General features: G+C 36.6%; 2 protein-coding genes across 2 annotated transcripts in view; one reads left to right on the top strand and one right to left on the bottom strand.

Moving 5' to 3' along the window:
* The window catches only part of LOC128996423 (coiled-coil domain-containing protein 124), a 463,618-nt gene that overhangs the window by 267,431 nt on the left and 171,134 nt on the right, over window positions 1-25,053 (bottom strand). The gene's annotated exons all lie outside the window — the stretch shown is intronic.
* LOC128996415 (lamin Dm0-like) overlaps window positions 1,600-25,053 on the top strand; it is a 32,564-nt gene continuing 9,110 nt past the window's right edge. Inside the window, exons 1-7 of the mRNA XM_054421733.1 lie at window positions 1,600-2,125; window positions 16,227-16,359; window positions 16,910-17,047; window positions 18,280-18,462; window positions 20,661-20,801; window positions 23,128-23,333; window positions 24,528-24,777. Of these exons, the coding sequence (XP_054277708.1) occupies window positions 1,731-2,125; window positions 16,227-16,359; window positions 16,910-17,047; window positions 18,280-18,462; window positions 20,661-20,801; window positions 23,128-23,333; window positions 24,528-24,777 (1,446 nt within the window). The 5' untranslated portion in view covers window positions 1,600-1,730. The remainder of the gene's footprint in view (window positions 2,126-16,226; window positions 16,360-16,909; window positions 17,048-18,279; window positions 18,463-20,660; window positions 20,802-23,127; window positions 23,334-24,527; window positions 24,778-25,053) is intronic.

Here is a 25,053-nt window from a genome sequence, read left to right as displayed (position 1 = left end):
AAACTACAACATTTGACAATATTCTCCATAAGAATAACATGGGAATTTTAAATTTAATTTTTTTTTTCCGTTACTAGGGCCTAATAACCAAACAAAAATACTTTTATATTCTAAATTATTTGTGTTTTTTAAGCTCTTTAAAAAGGTCTAAAGAGAAATTGGGAAATTTTGTGTTTTGAGGGTCAAAAGTGAGAAAACCCAATTTTTATCCCATAAAACCCCCCGTAAAGCTCCGTTCCCATGGTCCGATCATGCTGGTTCGCGAACTCATTCAAGTTTATCCCGCTTTACACCTTTAAACCAAATTTCATCAAAATTGGACAAAAATTACTCAAGTTATCGTGTTCACGGACGTATATATATATATATATATAAATCTATATATATATATATATAGAAATTTGAACGAATGGCGTTTTTGGCCTCTGGGGACATCAAAATGAAAAAGTAAATCGGTCTCGGGTCTAGGTCTTACCGTGCCACCTACGGTAATAGCTACTTCCCTATAGGGAAATTCGCTAAAATGAGGCTAGATATGTTCAGTTAAAATAATATCCGAAATTGCCAACAAATTAGCCAAAATGGTATTGTTTGTTTCGCAAGTGAGAAATGCACAGTAGCAAAGGTTAAAAAAGTTTTAGGCAGGACTATTTTATCTGGAATGGTTACATCCAACGGTTGGATTCCAACCTGTTCCACAGAGCGACAACGCAAGTGTAGCAGTTGCAGTTCCAAAAAAAAGTCTGATATATTACTGTGGCGATGCGGTCTTGGACCATCTTGGACGGGTCTGACTTAGGGGAGGTACAAATGAGGCATTTAGTACAAAATTCCTCCGTGAACAGCGCTGTAGTAGAGAGCACTTTGGCAATGAAGGTTTACTAATCGCAAAAATAGTTCTGCTCATAAAATAAAATTATAAATGCCTCAAATTCAATTTTACTATTTTTTAATTATAAAATTAAACTATCATAACCTAACCGAACTAACCAAACTTGCTGATAAAGAAATAATATAACAAGAGTTTAGTAGTCGGAAAAATAATTCTGTTTATTAAATAAAACTAGAAATAGCTCAATTACAATTTTATAGTGACTTAATTATAAAATTAAACTGTAATAACCAAACCAAACCAACCAAACTTGCTGATAATAAAAAAAATCTTGGACAAAAAGTTAATGCTACCAGCGGGATTCGAACCCGGGACCTACAGTATATCAGACCGGCACGCTAACCATTAGACCCCCGAGGCCGATAGCTATCGAAAGTTTTTTTACGGTAATGGCGTTCCCTCAGCTAATAAGAAGCCCTCAGCTGTCATCGTAGCCTCTTCTATACCTCCCCTGAGTAAATACCATCTTGGACGGAGCGTCGAGCGGACGTTGGCGTTAGATTAGATTAGATCATGACATCATCATTCGATTCAAATCGAGCGAGATTGAGTTTGAGCCTCGCCTTGCTTGGGAACGGACTGGACTACTGGACTGCGTTGTGCTTGCGGACCTTGCGGATGGATGGAGTGTGGACTGAGACTGGAGACTGGACTGAGGGAGGAGGAGAACAGGAGACTCGTGAGAGTGGTTGGTTTGGTAATTGAATTGGTTTGGTTTGGTTTTTGATGAGGTGACGCTTCTGGTGGGTGTGTGTCGTGTCTCTGTGCTAGTGTGTTTGGTTAACAAATTTTACGTGATTATCGTGACTTTTAGTTTGTTGTTTTATAAACTTGCAACATGTCGTCTAGATCTAGTGTTAAAAGAACGACTGTCTCCAGTCAAAGTGTTACTTCTTCAGCCGGAAGTTCTACATCTTCCCAAAGATCATCGAGTCCCCTGAGCCCTACCCGGTTTAGCCGGCTACAAGAAAAGAACGAATTGTGCAACTTGAATGATCGATTAGCAAATTACATTGACAAAGTAAGGCACTTGGAAAATGAAAATAATCGACTTACAAGGGAAGTTCGCACTCATGAGGAGACCAAGACCCGCGAGATCACAAGTGTTAAAAGTATGTACGAAGGTGAGCTGTCAGACGCCAGAAAACTACTTGATGAACTATCAAGGGAGAAGGCTAAACTGGAATTGGATATTCGAAGGCTCTATACTGAAAATGAAGATTTGAAGTCCAAGTAAGTGCTGTAAACCTTATTCAAACAGCTACTAAGTTAAGCCTAACTTAAAACTTACCGGCTCTATGACTGACTCACACATGTTTAAACTTGGACTTAGGCCTAGGCCTAGGCTATCAACCAGTGTCTTCCATATCTGTTGGCACAAACAAACGAATGAGTAGTAGATATTGATTAAAATTATTCAATTGTTTAGTTCGATCCTATTGTTTGGTTAGTTAGGTTAGGTTAATCTTACCTAACTAACCAACATAGGGAGAATACTTCCCTATCGATCGATATTTTCATTCGGTCGTTTGTGGATGGATATGGAAGAGTAGTGGAGAAAATGGCTAAATAGGCCTAAGGTAAAAGCTAAATAATAAGTTGTTTGAGAAAATGTTAGTGTCATCGATGGGATACGATCTAGTCTTTTATCAGCAGTGTACTCTATCCACTACACCACCAACACCGAAGGCTGTACATCGTATCATTGTGGTAATGGTGTTCCGGGCCCCCACAACTACCGGACACCTAATCCACCTTCGGTCTCTGGAAGCGTATATCCTCTGGGCGTTTTGTTTTTAGCTTAAAAAATGAGAAAACCCCATTTTTTACCCATCTCTCTAAGTTACTTAAGCTGTCTAAGGTAAACCCCTGTTTCATAATTCAATCCAATCATGATCATGCTAACTCATTCACAAGCTCGGTTGCATGAACGTAAGTTAGGCCTATTTGAGATTTTAAAGCGGATATTTATGATTTTACTTGTTGGTTTCTAGATTTTCTAGAAGACCAATACTTAAGTTACCAGTAGCATATTTAATAATCATTTGTACGTCTAGAGCAAAAACTATCAACAATTTAACTTAGCCTATAAACTTAGCTTAAAAATCTTAAGTTAGGCTATTTTAAATGTTTCCCAAAGGTAGGCTGGTAGGCTATATAGGCCTACATAATGTTGCGCCTATTTGTAATACACATACAGACAGACACCACGTTCGATTTTTATAATATATCTAGTACGGTAGGCCTTAAGATCAGTGTAGTGTAGAGTTCGTGCGTTTCTTCGTGAAGCCTGGGTGCGAGGGGCTGTAGTGGCATGTGGGGAGCCGAGCGCGAGAGGGGAAGTTGATGTCGTCGTCCTATTCTGATGTACTAGTCTGACTAAAGACATTTTTCGGAGTTCGGAACGCGGTGCGGAGGCGGTTCAGGTTCCTCGCACGACAGTAAGTTAGTTGTGTGATGAGTACTTTCAACAAATATCTAATTTTTTACCTAATTAAGAGGAATATGAAAATGTTTTTGAATGGAGGATAACATATTTTATAAAATTCTCTATATTAAAATTTAGAGTAGGCTATTTTTAATACATTACTCCAAAATGTACTCGTTAATGAGCCAGAGATTTTTCGTGGGCAAAAGAAAGTACAAATAATGCATTACTATTATACAAAACTATGGCTTAAACGAACCTAAAAAAAATTATTTTCACACCACTATAAACTAAGAAAAAAACAAATTAAGTTTTAAGATACCGTAATCGAGCTGGCATCCCGAATGTTTTTGAAAAAGAGAGTAATCTGTGATGTTGCTCGGACAGGGTGAGAGTGCAGACTGATTTTCGGCGTACCCCCACCCCTACAAAACCGGTTCAGAGCCACTTTAACCACCTATCCCCAGGCTTCACTAAGAAACGCACGAGCTCTATGTGATGCAACTAGTTTCATAGCTAGTAGTTTTTAATTTAGAATAAACGGTAGGCCTACCGTATCAGCAATCTGACACATATACTTTTTCCCATAAGCTTGCCAACACCCTTTATCATGGGTAGGCCTAAGCGGGGGGGGGAGTAACTATTTCGTAGGAAAAAATCACAAAAGTTGCAACTTTTGAACCGTAATTGTTACAGTAATGGGGGTTGCATTATTTTGTTTCGAATTATAAGGGCCATAACACATTTTCTATGATTTTTTATGGGAAAATAACATTAAACTTAAGTAGGTCCCTACCGTAAGTTACAATAACTTTTGAACCGTAATTTTTACAGTAAGTTAATGGGATTTGTACCAAATTTTGTTCAGAAGCTGAAGGACTGTAACATACTAAATTTTTATAAAAAATTTTTTGGCCATTTTTGAGAAAATGTGATTTTTCAGTTATTTTATGGGTTTTTATGAGAAATTCCCCATAAAAAAAAATAAACATAAACACCTGGATCATGGATTCCTACCTAGGCCTAGCCTACATACCAAATTTCATCAAAACCGGACTACAGGTGTGGTCTGTAGCTCTGTATACATCCACACACACAAACACACACAGACATCACTTCGAAAACCACTTTTTTGGGTTCAGTCAGGGGGACCCAAAATGGATATCCGCTTAAAATTCGAAACTTGAAAATTTTGACAAAAACAATACTTTCTCCATAGTAGGTTTCTACCTACTATGTATGATAGGAGGAGAAAGTAATAACACATACTTAGGCCTAGTTATAAATGAATAATATACTGGCCTACATCCCAGATCTAGGTGTCGGTTTTAGGAGCGTTTATTTTACTATGGGGTGTAATCAAAATTATGAAGGTTTTGCCAGCACCTCTTTGTTGTGACAGTTTAACATGTTTTTGTGATATCGTGAGCCTGATAGTGTCTAGGATAGTGTACACAAGTGATTGATGTGAATAAGTGCTTGCTTTTTAGATAGTGGGCATGTAACTGGCAGGTTACATATATTATAGGCTATAGAATAAATGCATCATGCGTCCGACTGGGTAAACTATATTTTCTGAAACTATTTATAACACGGGACAGTGTCATTTATTATTGTTTAATAATATGTTCCAGCCTAAAACAGAAAGCCTTTGCCAAATTTGTGCCTGGCAGGATATGTCTTTAAATATCAGACCAGCCTCAAATGTTTAACCCTAATTAACTTAATTACTGTATTCTTACAGTTAAATAATTGGACTGTTTTAGACCTACCGTAATGCAACAATTGGTTATTATTAAATAAATAGACCTTCTGTAACTTTCCCTATTCTAATAAACCAGGGAGGACGTACACTCTATTTTGTGACAGTAATCTAAATGTCAAACTCCAAAAGGTGTTTACTATAGTCATATTCCTCGATACCGGTACCACTGTAAGTTAGCAATTAAATTATCAATTAATTGAGATCACTTCTAGCTCGTATTTGAACGGAAATATGATTACGAAGGATGAAGTAGCTTTGTTACTGACTAAGATCAGCTGATTCATCGGTTAAGATCATCCATACGTAAATCCCAAAGTATCCATGAACTTTGAAAGTTAAAGTTTTGATCTTAATATCAACTTCTAAAAGTATTTTAATTTCATAATTTTGTAATAAAATATTTTTTTCTATACTAATTTGTACGAAGTTAGGCTTATTTTATATCCCCAAAATTTTACACTGCTACGTCTGCTACCACAATGGTTTGTAAAGTTTTTTTGATTTAAACAATACTTTGGTAACCGTATTCAAGTTTTTTGAAGTCATAAAATTTCATTATGTATTGGTGAGTAATTTTATATGTAAAACTAGCCATGTCTTGTTAATGCAAGTTAATAAATACTGAATTGAGTGTGACTGGAGTGTGGTATAATAATTTGTAGATTTTTAAAAATAGTACAGAAATTGATTTCTTAAAATAAAAAATTGTTGGGAAAACTATGTTAAGTAGTTGGGAAATTTGAGGCTTCTCCCCCCCCTGGAATTTAACTAAGCAACGCCACTGGGCCTACTGTACAACAATATAGCCTCTTAACTTTGAATCATTTAATTCTCATATTCTGGGCCGAGGTTAACTCGTTTATTGTTAAAGACAATCAGTCAATTTTTGAAGGCTAGAGAAAGAGCGCGAGTAGTGGGCTACATTTTTGGAGTGCTGTGTGTGTAGGTTGTTGAGTAGGGAGGGAGGGAGAGGTCAACGGAAGTGGGTCGCCGTCGCCGGCCGGCGCGCGCTTCTCCTCGTCTGTTCTCTATTCGTTCAGTTCAACATAACCTCAACCTCTACTCTACGTAACCTCAACGTCAACACAACCGCTACCTAAACTTCATCATAACCTTGGGATCAACTGGAATCGGCTAGAATTTTTACTTGTGTCGTGTCATTTAACTGACCAATTTAGGCAAAATTAATTCTTAACCATCACCAGGCGCTTGTCAAGTAGGGGAATTTTACGTTATTTTATAGCGTGGTATTTTTTTTTACATCCTTAACAACGGGCAAACCAGAATGTTAAAGCGGCACTGTGCTTTTGTCGTAATGCAATGTTTTAGTTCAAATGCAATTGAGCTTTCGGCTTTAAACAAGTGTTTTGATCACAGTCAGTACACTAGTTGTACACACAACGTTATGGGAGGGATCGGAGCGGGAGTGAGGGGGGGGGGGCTATGTCGATGATTTATGAAGTTTAAAAAGTTAGTGACGCCGGATCGTGTGAAAGAGGCTTCTTTAGCATACGTAGTCGGTAGCTTGGTTCAGTCTCTCAGTGTTGTTAACTCAAAACAAAGCTGACTACTGTACAACTTCAAATTGGGAATGGAATGGCTGATTCGATAACTCTTCGCATTAATTATCAACCTTTGCGCTTCCCTTTATCACAACATTTTTCATCGCCAGTCTGCCATTTACTCAGTGGGGGTCGATGACTCATTCAAACTATATTGCCTTCCCACCACTTTGACGATAGGGGTGTTCTGTTCTTTCAGGAAGTTATTAATTGCATACATCTGGATTGCACGCCCACACCCGCCCTAGCATTCGGTGCCTCATGTGTAGTACTTCTCGTCATAGGTGACTCATTGACATAATTTAATTGTCTGTACTTAGCTAACGTAATTTACACAACTTTTTAAATATTATTTTGTAATTAATGATTCCACGCTTGGTTGTGACTCGGACTTTGGTGCAAAGGTTCTGGTTTGATCCCTGAAATATCTATAACATTTGAGAGGCAGTTGTACTACGCATACATTTGTATATTTCCCCAGTTTGCTCACAATGCCTTTTAACAACTCAATAACTGTGCTATCGCGGTAATCTAACACTCGCTGTTGGGCTATGATGACGTAATCTGTCCAAACAATCTCTCTTGGGCGACGGTGACGTCATCTGTGCAGACAATCGCTGTTGGGTGACGGTGACGTCATATCTGTTAACGATCGCTGTTGGGTGCAGTGACGTCATTTTGATATCTGAACTTAGCATAGGCCTAGTTATTTAAATGCATTGTACGAGTGCAATATGGTTAGCAATATAGTGCGTTCATTCGCTGGTTATAATTTCAGTGCTTGGGTTCGTGACAAGACAATTGAACCCAAGTTCATGAATGTATTTTTTTAATAACGTAAGATTTAAGAATTTTTAATTTCATTAATTAGTTTACCATGTTACGTTTTCCTATGGGTTTGGTATAGCTACAACCCGCAATAGGTGGGCACGGGGTGGTTTACTGAGCCAAGGGTGGGAAGAGTCGCGTGTTTAACAGTAAGTTATAGCCTCGACCCCGTTTCCGAGTAATGACTTTATGTCTGCTGTGCAACCCTATTCATCCCGAGTCTGTGGTATTCGAATTGTAAGATAATCAGATTGAAAACGGAAAAAGGCAAAACTTGTCTCCAGTTATCGTAATGGGTCTTTGTTAATCTAGGGAGCTACTGTATGTGGATTTAACCAGCGAATTTACCAAGTTGGAATAAGGATAAGCTAAAAAGGTTTCATGGTAAGACCTGGACCCGGGAAACTATACTTTTTCGTTTCCTTGTCCTCAGAGCCCAAAAACATGCCAAATAACTTACCAAATTTTAGTGAAATTTGGTGCTAACTTGTAAACATATGTTTGTTAGAACGAATTCGTGAACCAACATGTGAACCACATTATCCTTGTCTCTATTCTCGCCCGTTGCGAAGCACGGGCAGAGCAACTAGTAGGGTGTAAAGTGAAAATCTTATCAGGCAAATGAAAATTCGCTTAGTCTGTAGGTTTGATGCGCTTACATGAATATCTCCATTCTAGGTATTGGTTGTACCAATGGTTGAACTCAACAGGTCTGCGTTTCCTCTTCTCGTGTAAGCTCTGTACAGTAGTTTTGGACTGGTTGGTTGCTACATCGCCTCTCTCACTCGTGAAGTTTACTACCAAGTGATTCATGACCGAGACGGTGGGCTGGCGTTGTTCCGACTATGTTCAAACGGTCTTTGTTGTTAAAACTTAAAAACTAAAAAGCAGAAGTCAAACTGTGTACGGAAGTGTTTGTCAAATTAGATTTGTGAAAAGGTGTTTCGTCGTATAGAAGTTCCAATTTTTAGTGGGTTTAGACTATAAAATGTTTTCTAAATGATTGTTCTTCTCGTCATTACCATCGTAGACAGTAGTCTGTTACTGTCACAACCCCTAATCATGGAAACATTCAAATACTGTTAATACTGTTCTATGAAATGGAGATGAGTGTAGGATGAGTGGCGCGATCTTGTAGTCTTGTTAGTGACTAAAGGCCGATATTCCTTAGACACAGCTGTTAATTAATAGCCCATACTACTAATGGCAACTGTGGAATCCGAACCACATTTTTGCCTTGGTAATTACGAATTGGTCTAATTATCAGGATAGTACTGCGGATAGTCGTAGTACTCACCCGTGCGGACGTTAATCCACACCAGGGAGTATCGCATCCACAGTGCATGCCTATAAATATCCACAATTCGAATAGTTTTAGAATCAAAAAGACTATTTTTTATGTTTAAATTATAGGTACCCGTTTCATTTTGAATTAAATGTGTCGGTACTTTTTGTTTAGAAGATTATTGGGGAATTGAAATAAGTTTCTCTCTGTATTAATCTTGGACGATTTAACGTTTTATTTGGGAGTAGCTCAACTTATGGTGCTAATTTGACTACGTCTTCCCACACGTTTCGTGCTATGGGATGAAAGTTCCAAAAAGTTTCACCGTCTTTGGCATTTCTGGTTAATATTACTGATATTGCCGAGAACTATGTGAAACTTTCGACTGGACCGTTCTTGGAAGAAATTGTCCCTATAGCGGCTTATTTAAATTTGCATATATGGTAATGAGGTGGTTGTGCAACAGCGTGCGCTATTATATCAACCGTTACACCCGGGAGCGTGTCAAAATAGCTGAGTTTCTCGAATACTTTAAGTTCTTACTATTTTTTACATAGTAAACACGGGCCAAACCCTTGGCTCAGAACTGTAGGTTCGAAGTCGAACTTGACCATTGCATCGGGTTCTTTCACAACAATGCATCAACAGAGGCCTACAACATACACAGAACAACTTCCAATATGGTACTATGTCGAATGTTAAAGTTGAACAACAACAAAAAGCAATCAACAACGCAATACAACGACAGTGTGCGATATGTATGATGTTTTTCCATTCATAATACTGTACTGCTAATCAGCAAGTAGTAAACCATACTTGATAACAGTTGGTGAAGCCTAAAGGTTATCACAGCTGATGAGTCTTGTTGGTATTTTGGCGGGTGACTTAAGGCCATAAAGTTGTATGCGTAGGCTTCTCTGTTGCACGTTAGCTAAGCTGTTGACCTCGGAGACTGAAAGTAGAAATGTTATCCTATGGTAAATCATAGGCTTGTGTTGGTGTTTTGTGTACTGTACGGCTGACGAGTCAGTGAGTTTATTAGATTTACCTACCAAATTAATAGTTAACACCGAAACGCACCACTTGCATGCGAAAGAACATTTTAAACTACCCATAAGGACGGCAACTAAGGGAATGTGTTTAAACTATGGCATTTCCTACGTGTTTAGTTTCCACTTTCAAAATAATTAGAAAGTTTGTTGTTTAAGCAAATATCTTGTTGAAAATCCAATCCCCAAAGGCCCATGGAAATTCGCATAGTCTGCAGGTTTGCTGCGGTGGCGGTTTTTTTGAAAATTGGACATAAATTTCTTCCTATGTCAAAACAGTTGTGTAAAGGAAATTCGATTTACGAATAGAATTAATATATCAATAACTATCACAGAACATATTTAATTTGAGCAAAAATTGCCCAATTGTGTTTGATATTAATTTCCAACTGTGAGAAACGTTGCCACATGGTTGTGAGTCATCCGTGGCAATTATCAACTTGAGTTTGAACGCAGCTCGCTCCAACGGTCTTTTCTTCTAATTTAAACTAACCCACAACACAACAGACTAACTCATTTCGTCACCGCAGGCTTCCGATTCCTGACCATACAAGTTTACATATTTCAACAATTCTTTTCAGTTTTGTTTGTATTCAAATATACATAATTATAATTTGTAGTAGCATTACTTTGGTCAACAGTATACTAACATTGTGTATTGTCAGCAAAATTTGCTTCTTATTCTTGGCGGTACAATATAAACCTGAAAATAACTTTATTCAAAATACAATTAAAATATTAGTATCTTGAATGTTGATACAACATTCAACAGCACAGTATTGGTAATGTAGAATGCTTGAAGGTAAATTTACACGTGACACAGACGAATAAACTAAACTGTATTTATATTTTTCTGCGTTTCTTTGAAGTGCTACGAACATTTACAATTCCCAATTAGGTTTGCCCTTTTCAAATTGTGGCGAAGCTTTCAGGTTTTAAACGTTTGACCCGAGTCTGCTGTAGACAGGCTCCCCAGGCTAGCTGACACCTGGACCTCCGTAGTATTTATAAATACGTCAGCTGGGGGGCTCCGCCCCACTGGGTTGTGGCGTGTGGCAGATGTATACGCTTGCTAGTTGCTAATTCATCCTTCGGACACGACATGGTGATAGCCGGCGTTGCTTCACACGGCAAAAATAGTAAATATTGTGACTACTGGGATAACAGTAATTGTTGTAAAACTAGACTCGTACTATGTTTAGGACACCAGCACTCTCTTTCGGTGACTTTTCAACTACCGGTACGTCAATTTTTATTATAGGACTAGTTAAACAACTTAAGCGTGGGTACGGGAATCATACTTCTTCTAATGCAAATTTGTGTTAATCAATTACTACTCAGTTCACAAAGTTTGGCGGTTTAAGAGGAAGAAATATATCCTCGCTACGTCATGATCATATAATTAAAACAGCTCAACAGCTGAGATTTGTCAATCAGCTACAACATTAAGCAGAAAAAAGTGTTTGGGAACTCCCCCCTCAAACCGCATAAATATTTTGAACGCACTGTTTACGCTTTGACCGAAATGCAAATTAGTTTTGTTCCTAAATCGTAACCATTTGAAAATAACCTAATGGCAGCACTAATGAAGGACGCAATTAATGCAGAATCTTGTGCTAAAGACTGGAAGTTTCCACCCGGTCGGTTTTGGAGGGAAAATAAATTTTGGAAACGATTTCTCCCGCGGAATCTGGTCTTGAGGACGCGCCTGATGAATATACGACAAGAAGTGTGTCTAGGTCGAGAGGTGGTCCTACACAATAATGCCTTGGGCTATCTGACCAATCATCGGTGAATTAATTACTAATTACCTATGTTACTAATAAATGAGAGGAAATTCAATTATATAAGATGTTCCCTTTTGCGAATCTTAATAATCGCCAAAATAATTTTAACGAATAAAAAAACGATCATCCATGGTTTTATCTATGTTTTAGCCGTGGAGTATTTTCTCTACTTCACAGAACTCCATAGAATAAACTAATTGGCGAATTATATTTTTTATAAGATCGTTAACAATGCAATTTGGCATTAGAATAAATTGTATGAGTTGGACTGTGTCAATTAATTGATCGAACCTTCAAACGTGTGATGGATAGTACACCAGTCCATCAACGTTCAATCAGATAAACATATCGATATGGTGAGAAAATGCTTCAACATAACAATTTTATAATTTAGTGAGCTCTTAGAAAACAATAATCATTTATTCCCGAGAATGTAATCACCGAAAGACAATTGAAGATTAGAGGTATGGACAAAGGTTTTGTCCGTAATACATTTGTTGTTGGGTGGTAAAATTAGCGTAGCGGAGTATTCAATTGAAGTTGTATGTTTGATAGTGAAGTCGGTAGCGAGTTTGTTTCATTGCCTGCACAATTGAAGACGCAACAGTGATGCATCCACGATTGCAGTTGCATATATGCTATTGTCCGGCGTCGTAACTATTTTGTTTGTACAGTAATGGTAGTAGCCTACTTGTTTTTTAATAGAATATTCTCGTATTATTTAACGTTTATTGTCGTATTTGAATTGAATTCATCACTGCCCTCGTTTGCTAGTAGACTTGTTATCTTAATAATATGACTCCTGTTTTGACGTGTGGGTCATGTCTATTTACGTTTGTCTACCATTTTGTCGATCTATGTTGGATCAAGTGTACATTTGTTGCTAACCAACATAGGTTTATTCCTAATTCAACCAAGAATCGTGGTTACATACATTATCTCATATTTTATTTCATATCAAAGATGAGAAGAATGCTATAAAGTAAAGATTCTGAAATAAAACGTTTACTGAGTAGATGTTCCGGCTGACATATTGGACCCGTTGTAACTTGATATGTCCAACATGATGTCAACTACTGCTCGCTCTGTGTTTAGGTGGCTAGTTGTCTGTTTATGGAATTTCTTTATAATTTAATTTTCATGCAAATTGTGTGACCTAGATTGGGAGTTTGAATTTATTTGTTAATTTGTGCATTGCTAATCATCTTTACAACCAAAGCCTGTATGCAGTTTTTGGATTTATAATAGACTTGTAACTTAACCGTGCTTCGCAACGGGCATAGAAAAATATACTACTGTATCCCGCGTTTGATTATAGAAACTCAATTGTATCAATTTTTTTAAATTGAAGCTTTGGTTTTACTCAACAAGATTTAAAAATAAAATTGATTACACCGTCACAATGTGGAAAATAAAGTAAACAAAGCAAGTAAATGTTGTGGGATTTTTTTGCATTCAAGGCAAAATGATGAGATCCATTTGCCTTATCTCGAAACTTAGTTGACCCAGATGGTAGTGCCACAGACTTGTCTTGTGTGTGGTAGTGCCCTAGCATTCATTAAGGTTCATTAAAACGAGTTCGGGCCTAATTAATCTTATAATATTTTTACTTTTGTTTAAACTTGAGTGCAGTCAGGAATGAAACGCTCCAAATGAGCATTATTGAAATAAATCCTACTTCTTCGATTTACGTTCATTGTTGGTGATGGTGAGTTAATGTTGTTCAAACGTTGTGTTTTGTTTTTTACCATCGTGATGGAAATTGTCCGCAATAAACCTTTGAAATCCTACTTATCCACAGCGTCCTTCCGTAGTTGTATATGAAATCATAAATCATTTATTTGGCCAGATTTACATGAATGCATTGGCTAAGTCAATATACTATGGCTATCCACATTCGCCAATATCAGCTATTTATTGTTGAGTGATCTGATTTTCCAGCCTGTGCATACAGACACAGACCTGCGGTATAGCCTACTATAGTGTTGTTACTTCCGTATCGTTTCTCTGCACTCGACTTAAGTAATCGCGAACGTTCGTGTTTTCTTCACCATTGACAGGCGTCGTGTCGTGGCATAAACGTGGTCGGGCCCGCCACACCTGCAGTGACGTCATCTCTACTAGTGACATCACCGCTATATTTAGACACATACGTCATCTGGCTCACTCTATAGTTTGGCCCGCCACCAGAATGTTAGGTCATGCCTCGGCCTCACAAAGTATACATTCCTTTCTGTTGGTCATTTCAATTTGGAATCCAGAGATGAAACTATTTTAAACTTATAAATGATTGTAAAAGTCAGAGTGATTCGTGACTAGTTGTCTAGCTAAAGTTGATATTATGTGCGCTTGATTACTGTTTGATTAGGCAATCGTTAGAAGGGAATGTTTGATAAACAATTTCTGTCTTTGTAATTTTGTTTGGTGTAGTTAGGAGGTGAACACATAAAAAGTCCCTGCCTGTAGCCTTTGAGCCAAGGGGTAGGGATTTTGCTAAATTTTTGAAACTACATACTAGTGAGGAATGACTGTAATATGCAAAATGAAAGCTAATTAAATTTACAAGTTTTGTTTGACAACAATAAGTATATTACCTGCTTTTAATGTGTGTTCACATTAAAATGGAATTTATGTAGGTCTGCGTTTAGTGTTTTGTATTGCACATATAATTTTAGAATTAGGATCAACAGGTTAGTAAGAGGGTGGGACTCCCCTGGTAGTCTGGGTTCAAATCCGAACAATCAATAGGCGTAAATTGCCTAGATCTTGAAACAAGCAGAGAATATTTTTTTCTGTATCAAGTTCATTACCTTAGTATCTCATTATAATATGGTTCTGCACTCATAATATTTATTGTATATAGGCTATGTCAATATTGTTGACCTACCATTGCCTTCTTATATAAACATTTGACATCTTCATTTATTGTTTACAATTTTCTGAAGTTGCAATTCAAAACTTAACTTAACAATGCAATATAAAAAAGGTTTCTAGGTCCAATTCCCCATTTAGGTTTTTAACTCTGGACAGATCAAAAACAAATTACTATGTTTAAAGGCTTATTTTGGTGTTTTTCGTTCTGTATGTGGACACATGATTGTGTAGAAAGCCTGAGTCAAAGGTCTCTCACAGATATAGCTAAATCTTTATCTTGACATTGATTAGTAACATTACATTATTGACAAGTAAACTAATTATTGTGTGACCACCAATTTGACTAGCTCTCTATTGTTAAGTGTCCATGTGAAATGGTTCATTATGAACATGACTCACTTGTCACTTATATCATAGGGGTCATTAGACATGGCCTTGGACACAGAAAACGTACTACTATAACCCAGAATGCCAACCGCATGGTAAAAAGCATTAAGCGGTTTGAGAGAGCTCTGCCTGTCAATCGGTAGGCAGCGCCACCAGCGCTGCTATGCTATTGCATGGCAACGCTGGTGGCGCTGCCTACGGATTGACAGGCAAAGCTCTCTCAAACCGCTTAATGCTTTTTACCATGCGGTTGGCATTCTGGGTTATAGTAGTACGTTTTCTGTGCCTTGGAAGACAAAACTCTACTATTGTGTTATCAGAAACTGCATTAATCAGCATTAACAATTCTTTTAGGGAATTTTCTTGTATGGGGATGATGTTATTGTTTAACATGAATTCACTATCATAAATAATTCTAATTCATCCCACCAAATTTGTAGTGAAAATATTTGGTGTGATGATTTAGAATTTGTTTTTATTTTGTTAATAACATTCTATCTCTACAGTATGGTAAAAACAAGTAAATGGAAGTTGTAGTTTAAATCTATAGCCTAACATAAATATTATACACATAAAATATATAATATGAGTAAATATTGATATTGCAATATAAACAATTATGACCAAATTGCATCTCCAAGTCAATAATGGCATGATTTTGATAAAATTTTGTACAAACAAGTAAACTTGTGTTTATTCAACAAGTTGGCAAACCAGCATGACCAGACTATGAGAACGGGATTTTTTGTTAAAATAGTTTTTTCTCTATTTTTTATCCCAAAATATGACATTTTGCAATTTCTCTCTATACCATTTTGTAGAGCTTAAAACTCCTGAAGCAGTTCAATGGTTACTGGGACAAAAAACCCTGAAAATTTAAATTTCCATGTTATTCAATATAAGTAAGTAAACTACCATGCATTGAAGTTTTCTTGTTCTTGGTTGTAGTTTCATCAATTTATTTTATTTAATACTAAGCTATCCTAAACACATACATTAACTTACCTCCTCTGTAGCAGCAATCTTAATTGCTCTCAAAGTTTGTTGTTATTGTGCTAAGGGAATAATTCTGATTTTTTAAAATTAAACTCAAAATGTTGTAGTTTGCTTGTTTATGGATATATTTTGATCAAACTTGGCAAATTTATTTACCGTATATTAAACTATTAATATTTTCCTAAAAACACACTTTATTAGTTTCCTTGTAGCAGCAAACCTAGCTACTCGTTAAACCTAATGTTATTTAAATTAAGACAATTCAGACAAATGGAAATTCGCTTAGTCGGCAGGTTTGCTGTGGCGGGAGTACTTTTTATTTATAACTCTTAATTGTTTCAATTAGTTGCTCAACTCAGTGTTTGTTTACCAGGTTGGACAAGAAGACACAAGATCTGTTGTTGGCCGAGTCCAACATTTCCAGCTTGGAGGCGAGAGTGGCTGATCTGCAGAAGGGATACAACCAGGCTCAGTCTGATCGTAAAAAGTTTGCTGACGAAAATAAGGTGAGGTTCTGACTCAAGTCATCGATTTTGACGTTGTAAGAAATGTTTTGAATGTTTAGTATTTTTCCTAGCACATCAGTGGATAGTAGACTTTTTACCAGTTTGTAAAGTAGGCCTATTAAAAACAATATTATTCATGAATCTTGATGTGCTACAAACATGCAAAGGATTATTTAGGATCACATTTAAAGCATGCAAATAGAGAAATGTAATGGAAACCATACTGTATGAAGGTACTAACAAGATAAAACAGTCACTTTGGATATACAATAGTATATTTCATTACTAGGACCGAAAGTGGTATTTTCCGTTGCACGCTTAAGATTTTGTGTGAGGCAAAGCCGAACACAGGGAACCCAAATTTCAGGTGCGAGGCGAAGCCGAGGATGGGAACAATGAAGCAAGTGCTGGATAATAACTTTCGGTACGAGTTATGAACGATACTTTTCATTTTGTTGACCTGTATTTACTAACTACCTTCTTAGAAAATGGTTCCATCTTGATAATAATGATTTCAAATAAGTTCAAATTGTGTTACGTTTCTTTTCAGAAACTGACCAAGGAGAATCAGTCACTGTCTATGCAGTTGAAGGAGAGCAAGAAGACTGCTGAGGAGGAGATTCTGAAGCGTGTTGAGGCTGAGAATCTTCTGCAGACTACTCGAGAGGAGCTCGACTTTAAGGAGAAGGTAAACACCTGATCAGCCCAGGTCTTGTCGAACATGAGGGATTACTGCAGAAAATCTTAAATAATAAAAAAACCAGTTTTCACAAAGTTGTGTAATCTAAAAATGTGGAGTATTTAAAAGGTAACAATATTAGTACACAAGCAGTTAGAGAATCACAAAAAACCATAGGGAGAACTCTAAAGTAACCTAGTTAAAAACAACACAACAAAACATAGAAAACTGATCTAAGCTCGAAGATTGAATTTATTGTTTCGTTTCTATCTATGACAGGGGCATGTTTTAATACAGTCAAGTCTCGATAACTTGAACCTCAATAAGTCAAATTCCTTGTTCCCTTGAGAAAATCTGTCTAAGTAAAAAAAACCATACGTAACTCGAATTAATTTTGCACCCGAATTTTACCTCAATAACTCTAAGTGATAGAAAATTTACCTCTATGACTCAAAGTTCAGTAGGCAAGTCGAAGTCTTTAAATACATTACCTCTATAACTCGAAATTTTCAGATTAACCCTCGCTAACCCGAAACTGTGATGTGTTTACAGCGAACCTGTGTTTGGTCCATAGACCTAGCCAAACAGGTCTGGACATGTCGCTGAATTGTCCGACTGTCTGCTAAAAATAGTTTATTTGTACCTCTATAACTCAAATTTTATTTTGTTTACCTCTGTAAGTTGAATTACCACTGTAAGTCGAATTCAGTGAAATAATTCTTCTATAACTCGAACTATTCTTAAGTAGAACTATAACTACGTAACTACAGAACTACGTAGAACTACGTAACTCAAAGAAAACAGCCGTTCTCTTGAAATTCGAGTTATCGAGAGTCGACTGTATAAGGGAATGGACCAAACGCTGGTTTTTTACTATCTAACGACCTGTTGTTAAAAAGCATTATAGAAAGCCCAATGGTATATTAGTCTGATAACACTCTTGTTTAGAATTGAACTAGCAAACTTCAGTTTTGAAAGCGAGAGCACTATAATAAATTCAATAACTTTTTAAATTTTTGTCTTGAAATTTGCAGATTGAAACTTGTAACCAAAACTTGTACAAAGTTTTGATTGTTCTCAGATTTGGTTTTGACACACCACTAATAGCTGGTCCCTACATTTAGGGTGTCTCCAGTATCCAAAAGTCAATACTACCAGGTTATTGGGTGACCAACACTCACTAGTAACGCTAATTTATTTCACAGTTTTGTACAGTTTTGTATAGTGTGATTGTTTTACAGTTGTACAGACAAGAGCTGCTGGAGACTCGCACCAAACAGAAGGTAGAGATCAGTGAGATTGATGGACGTCTCAACCAGGAGTACGAGGAGAAGCTGTACTCCATGTTGCAGGAAGTGCGAGCTCAGTTTGAGGATGAACTCAACCGTACTAAGTCTGAGACCAGCTCGATGTACGAGGACAAGGTGGGTGCATACAAAGTTGTCTTCTAATTGTTTGATTTTTAGCGAATTTCCCATATAGGGACTCGTGAACTAAAACTTTTAATTTTTAATAACCGTCTCCATTTGAGTGTTCATTTGGCGTTTCGTTGGTAAGCTTATTACATCGTTATGTCAAATAAGAACTATGATCATAGGAAGTGATGACAATATAGTTATGGTAACGGGGGACGATTAAAGATGCTGCAAAGACACTGAAGTTGATGTCCACAGATTATGCCACAATCCCATAGCCATTATAGTAAGACCATGCCGTCAAATAGTTCCTATCCGTACTAAAGTACTGGTACTGACATTTTCACATCGTTTATGGATAGGCCTATCAGTAATGTTAAGTAACCAATCATTAAATGTAGGTCAGATGATCAGAGTCACAAACTCCATATGGCCAACAAAAGGCAACAATACATTTTATAAAAGTATACATTACCTCGTCTATTGCTGCCTTCTTACACTTCTCATCATTCTTGTATCATCATTCATTTGAAAGTTTTTCTTTTCTTTCATATTGTTTTATGTTTTCTTCTTTCATTGTTCAAATGAATTCAAACCTTTAAATTAGTGTTTTTGTGTGAGAATATTACATTGATTACATCTAAAATTTTAAAGATTATACAATTCAAGATCATCCAAGAACTTGATTGTGACGTAAGCTTGTATGTAAACAAAATTAACTAGTCTCTTCTAATTCATTCAAAACAAAAATTGCTCACTTATTATTTTTGTCTTACTGGCATACACAAGTAATTTTTCCAAGAACCGGTGGTACTGAGAAAAATCTTCACGTATCAACACATCACCAAAAAGCAACCAACTACGGTGGATGGTTGACTGGGTGCCAGTTAAGATCTAGGAGGATTAAACATTAAGGAGAGGACACGCTGTAGTTTCGTTGAAGCCAGCGTACTGGTGAGGGGGGAGGCAGCGCTACTCTCCCGCTCCCCCTCTCATACTGCGTTGTATGGGTTACTGGGAGTGGGAGATTTGGTAACAGAAATATCAATTAACTATTTAAAACTTAGACTACATCATGCTAAGAAAATTAAAAACTTTAATTCTAACCATAATATTAGAATATAAAATAAGTTTTAATCCTTTAAAAGAATGATAAACGCACTTTGGCGTCAGAAGACGCGATGATTGTTGAACATTTTACACTTTTTACTTGAAGTTTCTTTGGGCAAACAGATCAAATATAGCTCAATATGATATTAAAAAATCTAGAATTTGATTGCCAAGAATTTGTTTTATTTTTTATGTTTGTAATTTAATTGTAAACGGCTGTTGGTGTAAAAAAAGTTAGAGCGGCTTTACATTTTTTCTTAACTTTAGCTATTTAAAATCACCTGTCTAGCACATAAATCGCTTAAAACTAGTAAAACATGGTATTAACAAATCGAGAGAACTATGAAAAATGAAAACTTAAAATGTGAATCACCACCCAAATTAAATTTTTCATTTTAACCTATAATTAGTAAGATTGTTTTATAAACTGGAAAAATTAAAAAAGATATTGTTATTATTTTTCTAAATACCACTCATAAATATAGGTAAATATATATTTTTTATTTCGCAAAACTATTAAGGAATACGAATAAATTGTTAATTTGTATAGATACATTATATTTTTTTCAAAAACGTCATTAAAGTAATGATATGTTCAAAGTCCAGGCCAATTCTTTCAACTTTGATCTTCAGTAATAAATAATAAACAATAGTTTTTATAGAAATGATTGACACCGTTCGATAGGAAATTTAATTTACTTTAAGAATGCCATCGGTGAATAACACAGGTGTTTTAGTTTGGCGACAATTTTAATTCGAAACAGCGCGCATCACGTTTTTCCCTATCTCTCCCATGTTATACCCACGGCTTTTTGCCACTCTACGGCTCCGCGTGCCCCTCTAGTGTTCTGCTAAAGCTGGCTTCACCGCAACATGTGTATTCCTATTCGCGTGCCCTCTCCTTAATGTTTAATCCTCCTAGGTTAAGATAGGGTCTATTGTAAAAACATAAAAAACCAATATATAGAAATAATGTACATTAAAAACGCTTTTGATGCTTTAAAATATTTAAAATTGTCGGAAACTGCTGTATATGTGCCTAATTCAATTTACTGTATATAACAATGAGTTTGAAATTCATAATGTGTCACTTGCAGATTACCAACTTGGAGCGTCAACTGAGCCGTAACAGCAATGCAGCAGCCAACGCTATGGAGGAGATGCGCAAGATGACCTCACGTCAGGAGGAGTGGCAACGCAAGTTCTCTGATTTGGAAGCCACCAACTCGGCCCTCTCTGTGAGTTGACTAGAGATGGGGAATCATATCACTTTGCAATAGTAGTCGAGTATATTCCTTGGCTTTTCAGACGTAGGTGAACGTAGGTTCAGTAGAACTTGGATTATTCGAATAAATTGGGAGCGATAGCGCACCACATTCGGATAACCATTCAAATAATCATATTTTTACAGAATGTGGGGCAACATATAATTATTAAAAGAAGAGGCTACTTCATATGACACTGTATGCGTTTTTTATTGTTTGTGAATAACAAGAGAACGTTTAAAAAAATTATGTTATGTATCTGTAAAAAAGTAAAACACTGTTCAAGTGATCTATAAGTTGTTTAGTAGAGGTGTACGAGAAGATCAATACGAGCCTAGCATCAAAAACCAAATAAAAAGATCAAGCTTGAATGATGATGTCTACGCGAATGGGAGAGTTGTTAAGGATTTTCCCATGATCACAGCTTCTGTCTTCTTTATTAGCGATGCTTATTACTGTAATTTAAATTTAAAATTCTTTCTGTCAGCGATTCAGATAATCTGCCATTTGGATAGTTGGAGTTTGGATACCGTTATTTATCAGAGATAGAATGGATGGTTAATCACCTTACTTCATCATCCAGTACCTGTCAGCCTGTGGCTTTTAATAGGAAGACAGGATTATCAATTATTATCATCATAGAAAACTATTTTTTCATGACCTTAGGTGATGATAATGAAAATCATCACTATATTAAGGATTAGGCCCATTATTTTTGTAATACTGAACTTTGAACAATTAGAAAAATACAAATGTGATGTGAGAACAAAGTCAAGTTGTAGGCATTTAATTGATTATAGTTTTTGGGAAACTAAACATTCACGTGGGAAATAATATAATGCCTAAACTGCCTACAGTCAGGCATCCGATGAATGCCTGAATCTGTAGGGTCTATCAATAACAATAACACAATTTCTGGGGTGCGCAATAATTAATTTTTCAGATGAAGTGCTTTATGGTTTTGGCCTGCCCCTGTTAGATTAGATTAATTTAATGTTCACATGAGAAACTTCACGCGGAAACCTGGGAAAACTTAGTAAGACCAGTAAAAAACCTGGAATTTCACTTAAAAAATAGTATACACCCTGTCTCGTAAGCAAGGGGCAGTAGGATGTAAACAAATTGACAAATCACAAAAAATCACTGTCTCCAGTCACCCTTTCAAGGACATAGATCTCTCCCCTTATACCCTCCCGATACGTTTGCAATCAAATGCTCCAATAGCAGAACAAATATTGTTACACAACATGAAAGCAGAGATGTTTATTTGATCAAAAACAGAAAACCGATAAATATTATTTTCAAAGAAAATAATTCACAATAGTTTGTGTCTTGTAAATATTTCATTTGATATTAAAGTCTGTATTCTTTGTATCCATTGTGATTGCTGTCAAAAACAACACTAAACTAATTTTTTAATAAATTTTAATTACCTTCACCTTCATCATAGTATTTATTTATTTATTTTTCCAACGGCTGACACCAATACATATGATTATTAAGATTATGATACAATTTAAAAGAAATAACAAGATGCAAAATGTAAAACAATTCAGGTCAGTAACAAGCTACGAGATAACAATAATTGAACAATAAATACAAATACAACAATAAATAGCAACAATAAATACAAGTTGACAAACAGGAATAAGTTCACAAAAACGATTTCTAATTCAAGAAAATTATTAGATAATGAATTTGGGTACAAAAACAAAAACAAAAATTATGCATGAAACAAAACAAGTAAGCAACAAACCAAACATAACAGAAAATATGCGAGCCATACTCCCGTGATTATTTAACAAAACTAGAAAGGGCAGTTGAGAAATTTGTGTAAACAAAGGGCAGGCACAAAACACAGAAAGATCTTCACTTCACCACTTCGAAATCACCACACTTTTCCTGAAAGAAGCCAGCGACATATTAAAAAGGTTAATATCATCAGGTAGAGCATTGACAAGACGTTGGGCTCTGGGCAATGGGCTGAAGAGATGATAGTTGGTGCTAAGATGCTCACGAGAGAAGAGGCCCTTGGATCTTGAAGATCTACCTGCCCTGAAGTTCAGTAGGCCTACTGTTTTGTATTTTAATACACTTTCCTATTCAATAGTATTTTGTGGATTTACTGTGATTTTACTTGTCCGGGAAACCCCAACCCTACTTAATCCCCGGTTAATCGGGACCCGTCCATCCCTAATGTAAACTCTCAAATCCCATCAGTCTAATGTTTCTTGGCACCCTTTTCTGTTGTTGGCTACAGACTGTGCGGTCGGTTTACCTGAAATATTATTGTCTGCAGGCACAAGTGAGAGAGTTAGAGAAGCAGTTGGAGAGTGATCGTAACCGTCACATGGCAGAGATAAGTCGTCAGGAGAGAGAGTTGGCTCGGCTACACGATGACATGCAGATACGCATGCAGGAGTATCAGGACCTCATGGACATCAAGGTACAACTGGACATGGAGATTGCAGCCTACAGGAAACTGTTGGAGAGTGAGGAGGAGCGGTGAGTACCTTTTAGTTATTACGATTTTTGTCCGTAAATTAAGGTCTCCGATTTTTGTCCGTAAATTAGGTCTCCATTAAGCTCTTATCGTAGCCATACACAAGGCAAAGGAACACGTTGTTCCTTACTTCATGCAGTATTATTATAGCTCATCTCCGCCCTTAGGATGATCAGTCTTGTCTAAGTATTAAAAACGTTGAGTAAGAAAATTCACGCTCTCGCCATGCACGAATCGTGTTTTCTGAATATTTTTCTGTAAAAGTGGATCAATCACTGAAGATTACTGTTGCTACTTGCTAGTTAACAGACGTGTATACAGAACATTGTTTTGAGATGGAAAATATCCATAATTGACCTAATGAAGTCACAGAAGGCCTTAACATGTGCTACAGGGGCCGGCAGCCAGGTGTCCATCAGTTTGCATCGAGACTGTGATAGAATTTAAGAAAGCTTCGCTTGCCAATCGATGTTTTGTACACTCCAGGTTCAATCTTACTGTGATTCTAATGCAAAATTCTCTCAACTTTGGTCACTGCATCAAATTAGACGGTTGAATGACAGAGCTAACCCATAGAAAACATCATGCATTTTAAAGACCGCCTTCAAACTCCCTCCACTTTTTGCTCATTCTATGTTCAAACACTACGCCTTTTATCAATGGACTTCATTGGCGGTTGACACTGGACCACAGAAATATATTCACATTTATTTCAGTTTTATTTAATAAAGTGTGGTTGATCTAGCACAGACAGACAAGGCTGAAGCGTGTATTGTAGGCTACCTACGATGTAGAAATCAACTATCATCTCGTACTAAGTCAGTCTGTGGTTGGGGGGAACCTTATCGCTGATACTTCTATGTTTCTTTGTAAATTGATAGTTTCTGCTACCTACAAGTCCAGGACGGTTCTCCTGAATAATTACTTATTAATTACAAATTTTATGATTTGCAATAATAAATAACTTGACTTAGCCTAATATAATAACAATGCCAATTTTGTGTGTTTCGCCATATGTATGTACCAACCCAATTTTATTTGAAGAACCCAAAGGAAAGTTTAGCGAAGTAAAAGGGTTTGGCATTGTATACATTTAAATAATTTTGTAAAATTTTATAACCAACCTCATTGTGGTCTTTTTATCAGGTGTCATCTTGCAGAATTTCAAAAATAAGACAATACAACTTGTGTTTCAGGTTGAACATAACTCCAGTGAGTGGCACACCCGGTCGTCCGGCTAATGTGTCCGGTCGTTTGACGCCAGGCCGGCGCGGCACACCTAGTATGGCGAGGGGAGGAGCCAAGCGCAAACGTACAATCCTGGAGGACAGTGAAACCTCTAGTCTACAAGACTACACCATCACCTCCAGCTACAAAACAGATCTAGAGGTGGTGGATGTGGACCCTACTGGCAAGTTCATCAAATTGCACAACAAGGGAGCCAAGGTAACATACCATTGTCATTCAGCAAAAAAAAAAAAAAAAAAACAACGTTTGCTATAGACATTGTGACAGATTCATGATCTTGCATAGATAAATTTTTTACATCAGATTGATTGACCAACACATCACAAGAAAAATAAGAAAATAAATGAAATATTTAAAATTAGAGTAGCCGTGTTGACTCAACTTTAAAATTTGTAAACGTATACAACGTATAAAATTGAATGATTCAATTCAATTGTACAACCTTTATGAAACGTTTTCTGAAGTTACGTCTGA

This window comes from Macrosteles quadrilineatus, unplaced genomic scaffold, assembly GCF_028750875.1.
Source record: "Macrosteles quadrilineatus isolate MER2022 unplaced genomic scaffold, UCM_ALF_1.0 Scaffold_6__1_contigs__length_79288215, whole genome shotgun sequence".
Classification (NCBI taxonomy): Eukaryota; Metazoa; Arthropoda; class Insecta; order Hemiptera; family Cicadellidae; genus Macrosteles; species Macrosteles quadrilineatus.
This window is presented reverse-complemented; position numbering and strand designations above follow the sequence as displayed.